Source organism: Tyto alba, unplaced genomic scaffold, assembly GCF_018691265.1.
Source record: "Tyto alba isolate M040663 unplaced genomic scaffold, T.alba_DEE_v4.0 Super-Scaffold_23, whole genome shotgun sequence".
NCBI lineage: Eukaryota > Metazoa > Chordata > Aves > Strigiformes > Tytonidae > Tyto > Tyto alba.
The window spans coordinates 23,940,045-23,954,785 of NW_024881297.1; the positions used below are offsets into that span (position 1 = coordinate 23,940,045).

Below are 14,741 nucleotides of genomic sequence, written 5' to 3' on the forward strand. Positions count from 1 at the left end.
ACGTGGAACTTCTAACATGCTGTCTGCATACAAACCTTCAACGAAGTCTGAGGCAGTATACACATGGTGGTTTGCGTTGCTGACCCCTTCTGGATTGTTCAAACTCCCAAGAGCTAACTCGATCACCTCTATCAACTCATCTCGCTTATCCTTCCTTACAGGTTTCTCTTCTGGGTGGCGTGTCAGCCCTGTCTCCAGTTGGTACACCTTCTGCAGGGTAAAGCTCTCAAAGGGCACGGCCGCATACTCTGTGGACAGCTTAACGCCGCTGTGCACCTCTGCTTTGTCTATCTGCGAACGGAGGAAAGCCAGCAGGTTAGACTGGGCCTTCTCCGGGTTACTGTGGTCAAGCCGAATGTCCAGTGGGTCTGGGTACTGGTCCTGCACATTCTTAAGCTGCTCGCTCCTGCCCTGGAGCTCAGCCTTCAGCTGGGCAATTTGTTTCTTCAAGCTAATGATGTAGTTGCGGTGTTGCTCTTCTCGCTCTTGCAGAATGGCTTCGTATCCCTCCTTCGCAGTCGGACTGTGCACCCTGGGCAAGGCAAGCTGCTGGTTGTCACCCTTGGGTGTGCAAGCCAACATATAAACAATAGACACTGAGCAACAGGCCACCACCAGCAGGCCGACAAGTCGGGGGAGAAATAGAATAAATCCTCGTCGGAGCATCATCTCTCAAATATGGTCTAACCCCACACATGCAACAGTTCTTACATCCATGCAGTGCCACAGAGGACCCTGGACTTGGAGTACTCTTACACAGATGCATGTATGTGCAGGAACTGGCTTGTCAGCTCTTTCAAAACATGTGCTCTGCCTCTAAATTGGGCTGTCACTGGTGTTTACCCAGAAGCACCAAAAGACAAGCTGCGAAGCAGACAGGACACCTCTTGATCCTCATGGCAACACCTACACTGCTGCAATGTGACCAGCTGGGGGCTGATGGAGCCCGAGGACCTGAAAGACAAATGACAAGGACAGTCATTCAGGCACGTTAGAATCTGGTCATTCAGTCCAGACCACTGAGAGGGTTCTAAGAATTTACCTCATTTCTCAACTGCTCTGGCAGATCTCAGAGCTGTGAAGTGCTTGTGCTTAGACCCAAAATGTTCCAAGACCCTTATGCAAGAAATCCTGTATGCATGCATTTAATTTTAATAACATGACTTGGCCCATTTCCAATGAAAGACTAGCCCAGGCCTCAAAGTTTTCCATGCTTTAGAAATATTAGGAAGTCATCATCTGTTACTTTCTGGTGAGATGTTACGGTCCTCAGTTCATCCGAGCAGTGATGGCCCTCCAAGCATTCTCAACGCTTGGAGTGCCCGGATTCTGAAGGCAGCCAGTCCCACAGCTACTGCATACATTTCAGCTTCCAGGCACGTTTTTCCTAAACACCACATGGCAAAGGTATGAACACAGGAGGCCTGACCTGGAGTAGAAATTTGGTAACCAAGAAACTAGGAACTGTTGTTAAGGCCAATTGCTGCAACTAACATTGTCTGACATAACCTACCAGGTGCTCCCGTAAGAACCAAAGAACTAGGGATAGGATTTTTTCAGCAGCTTTTAGACCAAGTCTTACTCAAAATCAGGGGAAGCTTTGTTTCCATCTAGGAAGCTGTCACCATGTCACACTATGTTATCCTTTTAAGGCCCTCTTCTGTTTCTCATGTTATAAAAGTCTTGCAACAATGTACAGTACTACTGTGTTTTCCACATATGGTCTCTGTGCAGGAATCATGACCACAGAGAAGGTTTAGGGAAAGGCAGCTTAGGTATTTTTTAAAATAAGAGAATTTTAAACTGTGAACATTATCATTGACCGTAAGACTTCCTCAAGTATACTTAGAAACAGGAAAGAAAAAATAGACGACTGAACAGGAATATTGATCTAGCCATAAGCTACATTCAAACAATTGCACTGAGAACACCAGTGGGATTTTCAAAATCCCTCAGTTTTGGCCCAAATCCATGTCGATGCAAGGAACTTAATCATTTACTCAGCTGACAGTAGACTTAGGCCAAGTCTGAGTAACATCCTAGATTGCACTGTGATGCTGTACTGTTAGACTCAAACACAATCAAATTAATCCCTTGATATTCTCCCCTTGGATGCATGCATGACATTATAACACTACTTTTGACAACAGAGATTCAAAGTCCTTTCAGCCATACATCCTTGCCAGCAGACTCTTAAGTAAAAACAGTTTATCTAAGAATAAGAGTTTCAGAATTATTTTCTGTTATTTATAGTCTCGAGTCAAAGTCTTCTGTAGGGCTTATCAACTGCTATATGACTTTCCCCCTGTGTCTTGATTGACTATTACTTTATTTACAGCAGTTTCGCAGAGGTATTTCTGATCTTTGAAGTGTTATCAATATTTTATCAGTAAGCAGATCTTCTAGAAAAAAAAAAACTTTTAGATTAGGAATTGAGGGGGCTGGACTGAGCTATAAAAATACTACTGTACTTTTCTCAAAGTAATGCTGAATAGCTATTTTAGTATTTATAGGATTCTGCAGAAAATGTCAGCATTTTCAAAGGAAGAAATGCTGATGTTGAAGAAAACATTCAAGCAGCAGGAAAAAGGACAGGATGAAGTTGGCGCCCTTACCTTTTTGCTGTGATCTTCTCTTTGGAATATCTTGGTCTGCTACAGCTACTTTTCAGCTTGTCACAATCATCTCCTGTTTATCTCCCTTCTTATGCCCTTCCCAGAAAACGTGCGTACTATAAAAAGCACTGTCAACCTCAGAACACCTCTTCATTGCTTTCACATTTGCCAGCTGCCTACATCTTCAGTCTGTCTCCTGCGTGGTGAAAGGCTGTAGTGGAGACGCTTCCTATGGATGCACTATAAAAGCTGGCCTCCTGCAATGTAAAGGAGCTTGTCAAAGCAGGGAAAAATAATCTGGGCATTTCTAACTCTACAACAGATCTGGCTAGAAGACTGCAAGAAGGTAGTGTGCAGTGAGACAGGGTCAGGAAGTGGTAAGATGTAGTACATAAAACACTGCTGTGCTTGTATGCTTCACTTCACACAATTAGTCCATTGACTGAATTGGCAGAAGCTGAACATCACTGAAAGGATTAGTTGTGCTAACATGGTATAAACTGAAATTACATCTCAATGGCTTAGATAAACACACAATTTCATTTCTATAAGCAGCAACAGATTTGAGTTTTGGGTAAAGAGCTCTCCAAATGTTGACCTTAAAATATATGTGTGTATATATAGCTATCTTCACTAAAACATACCGGGTCTCTCTTCGGGGTACTCTTCCTTTCCTATCTAGTTTTCTGGTTTGTATTCTCACTCACCAAAGATGCATCTTTAAACACACATCAGGACAGCAAATTAACTGAGCTACTTTGTCCTTTGAATCACCACTCTCATAACAAGAAATTCAGGCCGTGGGGATTTCCACCTTCTTCACGGGTATTTTACCATCACAACTGGGGGCATCCTGACAACAAGCACTCATTACTTGCCCTTCGTTGCTAGATCTGTCTTATTAAATTGTACTGCTGGCTTCAGTAGCATTGCCTTACAGTGACTGACATTTAAATATACAGCTGTTACTGTACTACTATCTCATGGGCATGCTTGTGAAAGCAGTCCCAATCCATGTCAGTGCCAAAAAAAGCAGATTACTTTAAGTCAACATTGAAGGTGGTCACAGCTAAAGCATCTCAGCTGCACAGACAGTACCAGAAAGCTGGGGATGGTAACTCCTCCTAACAACCGTTCTGTTGATTTCACCAGACCTACACAGTTTCACACCAACTGAGATGAAGGGGAGACAAACTGAAATGTCGTTTTTTTCCAGGAACTGACAAAAACACCTCTGTATTTCACAGCAGTCAGCTGCATGAAGCAGTATTAGCCTATTTGCAAAGAGAAGCTTTAACGAATGTGCAGTGGTTAGTCCGACAGCTGAGGAAAAGGACATTCATTCTAAAAAAATTATCTGTTTGTAAAACATCTTCAGCCTCAGTTCAACCTGTTAGCCCAGCCAGAGGTCAGCCCAGCTCACAGAGGTGCTTTTCAATTGTTTTCAAGGAGCCTGGGCCCAAAAATGATCTAAACACAGAAACGGGTTCTATCATCACTGTAAGCACTGTGCAAATGTTTCTCCAAAGTGGAGGGAGGGTGCAGCGCCCAGTCATAGGGAGTGGCAAAACTTATGAAAGTTGGTTGGTTTGAAATTCTGGGTTGGTATGTACTCATCGCTATTATTCACCAGCATCTGGATTTTTAATGGACTACAGAGATACAGGAAATTTATCTCTGCACGGAAAAGACAAGGTATTTAAAGCCTGAATTTTTGACTCTCAAAATCCAAACTGAGAATTTGTGCAGAAGAAAGGATCTCAAAACAACATGTATCTATACTTGTATCTCCCCTCTGAGCTCTACATTCTCCTTGCTCTTCATGTTGAGGACAGAAATGGATGGCAAAAGAACAGTCACATTTGCAGAGGCAGTGATCTCTCAGCACATATGGCATGGGCAATGCCAAATAATTCCATGTTTTCAAGTACTTTCTGCCACAGCTTCCTGCTGCAGGTGTAAGTCAGACTGTCAACTACCATTTTATTTCACAAAACTTTTGAAATTCCTTTTTTTTTGCTGTTTTTTAATAGAGGCGGTAAATGGCAGAAGCCGCAATTAGTTTTTGTGTAGGTGTTTGAAACATCTTCACTGAACAGCAGCACAGGTCACAGTGAGATTTCACTAGAATCATATTAATCTCCAAAATAAGCTGTGGGGAGGAGGAAACAGATGTTTCACCGAGACTTTAAGTGCCTTATTAAAAAAAAAAAAAATATTCTGCAGCCACTTGGCATTTGCCTTGAACTTTTAATTATAAAGACTGCACATAGCACTGCAGACAAATCAGTTTGCTTTAAATGTTGGGACAAGATTTTTGCCCTCTTGGTCCCCCAATAGAAATTCAAGCCACTCAGCAGAACGGAATATGTCACAGGGATTAAAATCTAGTCTCACACAAGTGTTTAAGGTGCATGTGGAAGGAATGCAAAAAGAAATTATTTATCCTTAATGCCAGATTATGACTTCTCAACTACTTCTCAAGTGCAGTTCATCTGCCCAAGGCTGAGTTAAACAAAAGGCTAAATAAAGAAAATAAACTGTCTGATAAACTGATTGGTGCACCTTTGTAGCCTTCCTGTATTGTACCCTGCTGAAAACCACACCACTGCTCCCTCATGGGTTGACACTCGCACATCCCAGACAAACCACTTAAAATTCTGACATCTGGTTTGTAATTGATAGAATACTTGAAACAGAAATAAAGGATTGTTAAGAAATAGTGTCTAGAATCAAAATGCTAAATGCCAATACTCGAAGACATTAAACAACTTACTGTTAAAATCTTCATTTCTCAATCTTTTATTCCAGAATCATCTTCAACAGAAAATCTTACTTGCATTGCCACGTATACTCTCGGAGAGAAAAGTTTCAGTATCTAACCCTGCCCACAGAAAGACAATTACACTGTTCCCCTCTATAATTAACAATTACAATTTGATCATCCTGCATATATGTTACAACAACTATTAGAAGCAGTCTTAAACAAAACAAGAATCTCTCAAAAGAATTAATGTTCCTGGAAATACTGTTTTCTTCTTGTGAAGGAACTGAGAAATAGCTGGTTTTACATTCAAGATACTGCTATAGACTTCTCACTCTGAAAGTTACAAAACCAATGCAGAAGTTATAACTTTTTCCTCCATTAGTACTCTGGACCCCAGTGCTGCTAATTTAATTGCTTCCCTCTTATTGAGGTAAATCAGTACTTAACAGCACTGTCTGCTACACCACTTCAGCTGAGTTCTGAGGTCCATGTGTACTTGCGTTACACCATCCACTTGCACGTGGTCTCAGTGCCCATGAAGGTGACTTTCCCAAAGACAGTCCAGAACAGAAACCAAGAGGCACTCTGAAAGCCTTCTGCTGTTATATGCAGTAAATGTGCCAGAGCAGCTTCAATTTTTACAGTAGTCATTATTTCTATTACAGTAGAAATCCAGTAATAATTATCTCTTCTACAGTATCATTATTTCTATTATAAAAAAAAACACTCAAAAGCACTACTGGGGTCCCTTTGTCCTCCCAGTGCATACACATTCTGTGTGTGGGTGTATCAATGTGGATACACACACAAAAGTGAAAGCACCATTGCTTTCCACTCTCCACTGTAAATGAAACTAGTTTTAAAGCAAAAAACCACAAAAGTTAAACATCAATTAAATACTAGCTACATCTGAAAAGAACTAATGTAACATCTAAAATTATTGCCACACACCAATAACGTAATTGTTTATTATAAAAAAGAACTATTACTTTAAGTGACTGCAACAACACTCCCAAAACTACTTTCTCTCCCCCAGAACAATGTTATATGTGACAGACGTGGGCAGTTTTCCACAGACCAATAACCAGCAATTACAGGAATCTGTATTAGGAATATTATTTTTTACGAGACACTCGGATTCCCACCTTAAAACCACAACACACTACCCCTCTCTGCTAAACACATTGACTTGTAGGTATATAAACCCACACATCTTCAGTACAGTTGTTAGTCAGGAGTACTATGGGACACTTCCTAAAGCCTTTACAGGACTTTCCTGGAAGTTTCCACCACTCTATTTATCCTCCAGCAGGCAATGTGACAGATGCACACCCTGACAAGATCCAAAGAGAAAATGCAGAGAAGAGATGACTCACAAATGCTGTGACTCACAAAGACCGACTCCATGCTACCACAGGAAAGAAACGACGATGATGCTTTTCTCTAAAGGACCATTTCTCATTAGCAAGCTCTGACCTGAAGTTTTAGAAATTCCCTTGCTCCAAAAGTGTTTTGAACTTGGATAAAATGGAGGTGAAAAATATGCATTTGAGTTGACCTGGAGTTTAACTTGGTCTTTCAAGAGCAATTAACAAACCATCATAATTGTCAGTCCTAAAACTTAATGGTTGAGCTGGACAGCCGAGACGTCCAACTTATCTGGAAGACCAGTACCTTCTGAACATGACCTTCAATTTAACTTCGTTTAGGTGAGTGCCATCTCCATTTTGTAGATGTGTCAAAGAGGAGCATTTTACTCCAGTCATAGGATGCTGCAACAGCCCTACACAACACCAAGGATAACAGCACGATAAGAATGGTTTCTTTTTGAAGGAAACTAGCTAATAGAACCAGGACAAGCTACAGCCAGGGAACAACTAAAAGATGCTACCCTAATTTTTTCCATTTTAAGATCTAATTCAACAACCACTTGGCATATAGAGAGCTTCCAGAAAGTCTAAACTCAGTTTTAACATAAGACCAAGCTATACCAGCTTCTGGAATGGCTTGGAGTCAGCATAATAAGATGGATAGAACACAAAATCCTTTAGTGTTTGCTGGTTAGAACAAATAGTTGGATAGATTTTGCTTATCCATTTAAGTCTGGACCTGGAAAAAATGCTATTACTTAATTTTGAAATGCTTACACACACATACTCAGTGATTTACACAAGCAAAACAAAACTGACTGCCACCACAGGAGAGAACAGTGATTCCTCTTAAGAACAAAGATGACCACAGTCTTACAAAAGTAGCTCAGGTCTGCAGCAGAAAGGCCTGTAAAAATGAAGGAATCTACACCTACGTAGGAACACATTATAAGTGGTCATTGGGTTTAGACCCATCTGTTCATGATTGTGTCACATGATTGTTACTTAAAATATTTTTTGTACAAATTATGTACTAATGTCACTTTATGCCAGGAACCCTAAGGATTCTGGCAGACGTGCATCACACAGTACCACAGCCAAACTTTCTATGACATCTGGAGCCTAGTGCATGCACACAGACCTGTGATGTAGGTCATGAATCAGTGAAGGGTTTAGCACATATATAATTAAGCAGGAGAGTCATTTATCCATTGATAAAAATGCACTAACATGCCTAACTAAGCTGTGTTCAGAAACAGGAAAACCTAGATAGGCTGAGCTGCAGAGTGGAAAGCATGTCACAGTATTTATCTAGGACTGCTTTAGTCAGGGCTATATGAACACTCATATTTATCTAGGACTGCTTTAGTCAGGGCTATATGAACACTCATATTTATCTAGGACTGCTTTAGTCAGGGCTATATGAACACTCATATGTTTAGTTGCCATCAGACCAGCATATCAGCTGCACCTGCAAAGTGCAATGAAAGACCACTGCTTTGAGAAAAGCTGTTGGGTGATAAAGTACAGCAACAGTGACTTAAGGTCCCTATCCTATCAAAGCCCTTGTAAGGTAGCAATATAGTTTTAAGATGTCTGAACAATCCAGTCTAACCTGGAGATTCCCTCCTCCTTTCCTTGCCAGAAATCCCCTGGTACAGGTAGAATCCCCTGTACCAAGCTAGATGGTGGACTTGAATTTCATCGACTCCAGCAGAGTTGACAGCAGAGAAGGATTCCTCCATCTGAGTTCAGCATGTGGGAACTGAGGAGAGACATCTGGCTCCCACAAGTCTAGTGTTATAATCTCATGGTAATACAGAGCCCTAAATTTTGTGCTTCCTGTACTTCAAATTAAATTTGCTGGGTAGCATGGTGTGAAGGCAGTGCTTCAAATAAAATAATTAACAGTAAAGGGAACAAGAGAAAAAACATCTTGGTAGACAAGGTATAACGGGTTTGGTATGTTATCTAAGATGTGCAAGAATTATCAGGGTGGGGACTATTATTGCTGGCCAAGACCACTGTTCAGATAAGGCTTACAGTACAAAAGAAAATCAAGTTTCAGACTACAAATTAATAATCAGGAAACCAAAAAATATTGGCAACCCAGTTCAGTACTGAGACAAGTTACTCATGCTCCACACACAGCTCTAAAACATACAGCATTAACAGCTCTCATAGCTCATGTACCAACCCCCAAGCTCTTTTTTCTGGTCAGTACTGATTGACAGGAAGAGGCCAGTCCCCTGACTCATCCCCCATTTCCTTCCTCCTCCAGGTTAGCACTTACTATGAAACATGTGCGACAGAGTCCCATTTAGTTCATCACCACTGTTTTGATACGTGGTTTTGGTCAAAGACCTAGCATTTCCTTGATATGTTAGAAAAGAGTTTACTAGCAATTCTCTGAAAGGCCCCAGCTTTTTCAGTCATTTCAGTTAAACATTTTTTCTTTTTCTAGAGAAAGCTTCCAAATATATTTTTCATTTTTTTTATTCGAGGCTTACATAATATTTCAATCTCACTGACTACATCATTAAACTAACCAATTCTTTATTATTGGAAATTGAGGAGATAAATCACAGCGAAGTCTCCACAGAAAAAGTCCAGGCAGAGGGGAAAAAGAAAGGAAGGCTTTCTATATTTAATATTGTGCAGTCTATCTACTTGACCATGAAATTCTTGTTCCAAAAAGGACCCGAAAACAACCTGAAGACAACCATAATTAAAGAACTATCTTGCAAAACACAGCTATCTATAAAATTTTACCTAGGTCAACTGATTTCCACAGAAGATGATGTTTATCTTTGTATGATACTCTATCACTTATATGGATTTATTTTTAAAAGAAATATTTTAATAGGTTGAGAATGTCTACTTTGATTTAACTTAACAAATCGCAGTGCTTCAACTTTCCACTTCATGTCAGATTTTGTAGGTTTCTTTGAAAATGCCAGAATGTACACAGGCCCACAGAAAACATCAGGTTTAGTCAAATAGTTATAAGAAAAAATATTTTTTTAATTTTATGAAAAATGTCATCACATTTCTACATCGTTTAGTTAAGTAATCCAAGCCACATTTCCAAGTGTTAATGAGACACCTGTTCACAGTTGCTTTGGTTTCTAAGATTTCATTTCTGATCATCAAATCATATTGAAAATCGGATCTATGCTTTCAACTTCTTTATAAAATACCTCATTTCAAACAAGTAGTCTGATATACTAATTTGCAGTTGATACAGTCATTTACAACCATAAAGATAATTTAAGTTCTTACTGGTCATCAAGAAATTTCAGTTCCCTCATTGAACTCTATTGGTATCTGGGATTAAAACTGTAGATTTAAAAATTGAGATTTTAATTGCAGTTGTTGCATAGTTGTCAATAGCTATTAAAAAACAGGCATTCAGCTAGAAACATGTTAAATGTTAACAGTTCAGACAAGAGGCATCCTGATTCTCTAACACAGAGCTGATTAATGACATAAGTAAACCCAGTTTCCCTTGCCAGTACAAGCTATCTTTTTTTTCCCCCCTCTCTTTTGTTACACAAGAGAAGTACACCCTGCAGTCAGGTCAGCATTTCCTGGAAGGTTCCAGAGAGCATATCTCTTAAAACAACAACTTCAGGCTTCAATCAGAAGCAAAGCACGTTTCATGCAAAGTTATGAAATAACAGACACAATATGAACTTACACTATAGCATTTTTTTTCTCACTGTACCACAAAGGTTTGATTTAACAAGTCATGTATCAAAGTTAATGCAAATCCAACTTCTTTTCTTTTTTTTAAGGATAGATCATCTTTTTTAAAAAAAACAGTTTCCTGAAATTAGGTGCATTTATAAAGATTTTCAGAAAACAATAGTATTAATAATGATAATAATAGTAATGATGATAATAATAGTAATAATAGTAATAATAGTAATAATAATAATAATAATAATAATAATAATAATAATAATAATAATAATAATAATAATAATAATAATGAAGAGTATAATTCTCATAACCTACCAGAATATTTGAAGAAAAGAGGTTTGCTTATGAGATAAAGCTTCGTGCTACTGAGTCTTTGTTTCTGTTCATATGGAAACCTGCCTGCAAGTGATAACATTATTTTTTATTTTAACAAAGATTGGCTAGAATGTGTGCTGGCACAACTGCACAAGCTAATGAAATAAAAAGAAGAAATTGTTGTTGTGTCTTTACAGACTTCTTCCTTCCCCTCCTCTTAATACAGTTTTCTGTAGAATATGAAAATCATACCATTTTCAACAAGAACCCATGGCAGTTTAACTCAGAGGAAGATATTCCTGCCTCCAAGCCAATGTCCTCTAGTCTGCCTGTTTTCTAACCTGTGGAAAATGAAATGTGCCTTTTTTCTGTAGCCTCTTACAAGTGTACATTGTCCCGTTAACTTCTTTTAAGGTTTTACTGTAATCGTGCAATACATTCTGGATTACAGGTCTCAAGAGTTAAAGACCTTATACTTATAACCAGTTACTCTGATCAATTTAATTGTTAATAAATTATAACACTTAACTGAGGAGTACATATGAATAAAGTTTCTGCAATCTTACACGTCAGAGACGGAAATACTGTCACACTAATGAAATACCTGAAGGATTCCCTATAAACTGGGTGAGACCTGTATTTCTTTCATCATTACACCTCTACCAGCTTCTCTCTGTACAATGTTCTGTTACCAAAGAATTAGTTCAACAAGGGCTATTAGAAACAGCAACAAAATTTCTCACAGCAAGTATTTTAATGGTCCCTAAAAGAATGATGGTTTTCCTATTGAAGGGAAAGCATCTCCTTTTCCTAGTTGCAGCCGATTTAACTGGCAGAGTTTTCCAGGACTGGCATCTTAAGAACAAATGACAAGAGAATTTAACACTTTCTTGCCTAAGAGAGGAAGGAAAGCAACTGCTGATGGAAGATGTTAATTGGAAAACACTAGCTGAAAGATCCTATAGGAAAGAATGAAATATAACCAAATGATGTCAGCATGTGGATGTCAAGCAAGTGAAAAAAGGCAACTCATACCTGGTTTAAACAAAACTCCCACAAAAAGAGAATTTGTAAGGGCTAGGTAAGAGTATGCACGAGGGACTGTGGCTGTTTAATTCTCCTGTTACATACCCTTGACAACACACTCGGATTGACTTTTCATAGAAAGCATGAAAAAAAAAATCTTCAGTAAATATGGAGAAGCTGAGGGAAATCCCTGTGGTTTTAATGGAAAATATAGATAAGAGAAGCTGCTTGACAGAGCAGAGCAGATCAGCCATCCATTTAACGGTCTACATTGCCTCCCTCAGAGGTTACCAAGTGCTTTGGAAGGTATGAAAAAGTCTTGTATGGCAAAGAAATACTTTTAATCTTTGTAATTTTGATCATCAACCTACTCCCTAAACATAAGTTTGTATTTTATAACAGACAAGAACAAGAAACAATTGTCCTATTTGGTAATGTTACACTTCTTCATTACTCCTCTGGATTTTTAACACAGTTTTGTCCCTCCATTGCTTCAAAATTGGTGTTGTTCCATCTCCTCCCTCGTCAAAGAAGCCACACACTTCTAGCTGTTTAAGTACTGTTTTTAGCTACTTCTGAAAGAGGACAACCATTTCTAACAGCTATTCTTCTTGATTAATACTTCAGCCAGTTCTATTAAATTGCAGTGAAAAATAACAAAGAAATGCGTATTCCCTCAAAAATAACTGGAAAATTCAAAGAACATAATTATCTCATAGATAACCCAACTGGGAAAAGGATACTATCATAGGCAGAAGTCTCCCTTATTTACTGTGAGACACGCATGCTGAGAGACCTACTCACATTACCTAAGGTCAGGCTCCTGCACTCAGCTACTGAATTATCTCCCTGACTCCATCTATACACAGCAAGAACCACATTCCTGACGGGAGCCCAGGGAATTTACATGGCTAACCTAACCACCTAGTCTGTCAGATGTCTACGGATGGCTAGGGCAAATGCTCCCCTAGACCACCAATTCCACACAATTATATCACCGAAGAGCTATGCGTAAGCATCGTCGCATTAAGCCAACTAACTTATTTTACATAATTACAGTGTATTCATTACTGCAGAAGACCACAGCTCAACAGAGGGAACGTGTCAGCAAGTGGGAAACCTGATAACTTTGACACACTGACTTGCCTCCTGTAAGACTAATCCAGTATTCTGTTCTTTATTCATTTTATTTCTGACTTCAGCCACTTGTATGGAATTACTGGACATCATGCAAGCTGTGCAGTGCAACAGTACAGTATATCTTCAATAAGTCAAATACACCCAACATGCACTCAGCAGAAAAGGAAAAGAATATAATGAAAACCAGATGTTCTTGACCCCTTTAGTTTTATACACCTGATTCCACTTTATCCTAGATATTCTACCTCAAAATGTACAGTTGACTTAAAATATAAGAAATGCAAGAAACAGGCACCAATCTGTGTTATCAAGCTGCTTGCTAGCTGAGGAGTCATGCATACATCCATTATTACAAGTCTAAAAATAACAATCCTTTAAGAAGCTGTTAGAACAGCAAAATGTGTCATACGGATATAAAAGTAGTCTGTGGATGAGAGACAAAGATGGTGAGAATCTATTGCAAACAGATGGTTAAATAAATAAAACCATTTCAGCCCGACTTTGAGTAGCAAATATTGCCATCATTATCAGGGATGTCAGAGCCAACTGCTCCTCATGGGGTCTTGCTGCATTCCCTTCAGAACAGCTGGGCTCCCAGGCAGTGGGGTCTACTCCAGATGAAAGTTATGTAGTTTCCTAGCACTCTTTGAGCACTCTTTAGGTCTTCTTTCTACACATTTTTTAACTCTACGCAGTAAACCTCTCCCAAACAATGATGTTCCTTACTGTTCAACACTTTGCACAGTGGAAGTCAGGTCCACTTGGGCCACCAGTGAATCTATTGCAACAGCAAAGCATCGAATACCAGAGTGGCCCATGGCTTCTTCATTCTCCCTAACACACACAGGCCACTTCAGAAGCCCCAGCAGAACCAGCCGGGCTGGTCTATTAAAACAGCATATTAGTGCTGGCAATCAGCCCAGAAGCTTTAAATATGGTACAAACTATGGCTCCAGCCCAGAGGAAAAAGAGTAAGAAAACTGTAAATACCCTGAAATTAAGATTCCTCCAGAATCTCGTTTTAGCCTTCAAAATTAGGAGCCTAGAACTAATCACTGTGCACATATTGCAGATACACAGCGAGGCTCCTCAGCTGTTGGCAGATCTGGAAATTCACATGAATCTGTCATACAGGGGCAGAGAGAAGGAATTTGAGGAGTAGATGTGAGGTAAATGCCTCGTTCAGAATCTCACAGCATAATTTTGCATTTCCTGGTTTTTAAGAATTGCACACCCTCTGGTTCACTATTTTGATGTGTGCACCTTTTGCTGGGTGGAGGCTCTATCTGATCCTTCTTGACTTCCAGAGCAGATGCCCCCTGAAATTCACACCCTGAAAGCCTACTCTCCTTTATAAGTGGGAAACTGTGGTTTAAGGAGCACAGCTACAGACAAAAAACACAGGTTGCAGTTATAGGATGGGCCCTCTTATATCCATTAGCACAGGAAAAAAATGATTCACAGGCTAAAGGGAGACCAGAGGAGCAGCTGAGAAGTGGTTTCTTCAGATGCTGAACTGCGCGCAGAGGACCCTCTAGATATGGGTCCCTACTATCCATCCAAGGGAGGTGAAAGTAAAGACAACTCACTGTAATGGGCAAGAAGACTTGCTTTTAGGCAGCCTGCTTTTCTTAAGTGATTCCAGCTAAGAGTCATTCCATGAGAACACACTCCACCAGAGGCTCATGCAATAGAGCATTTCTTAGCAACACACTTTATGGCCTGCAAAGCTATAAACAAAGTTCAACCGCTCATGCTCCAAAGCACTGGCAAAACACAGCCCTCCCTCAGCCCAAATCCACA

The 14,741-nt window shown here is 39.6% G+C and overlaps 1 protein-coding gene across 4 annotated transcripts in view; it reads right to left on the reverse strand.

Annotated features, from left to right (window-relative positions):
- Nucleotides 1-14,741, reverse strand: part of CSGALNACT1 (chondroitin sulfate N-acetylgalactosaminyltransferase 1) — a 44,305-nt gene that overhangs the window by 15,666 nt on the left and 13,898 nt on the right. For 2 of the 4 annotated variants that reach the window (XM_032997760.2, XM_032997761.2), the window contains exons 3-4: nucleotides 2,616-2,872; nucleotides 36-954 (exon numbers count right to left, since the gene is read on the reverse strand). In XM_032997760.2, coding sequence (XP_032853651.1) covers nucleotides 36-669 — 634 coding nt within the window. In that variant the 5' untranslated portion in view covers nucleotides 670-954; nucleotides 2,616-2,872. Of the gene's footprint in view, nucleotides 1-35; nucleotides 955-2,615; nucleotides 2,910-14,741 lie in introns of those variants that run through there. The other 2 variants (XM_032997762.2, XM_032997763.2) reach the window with 2 other exon arrangements.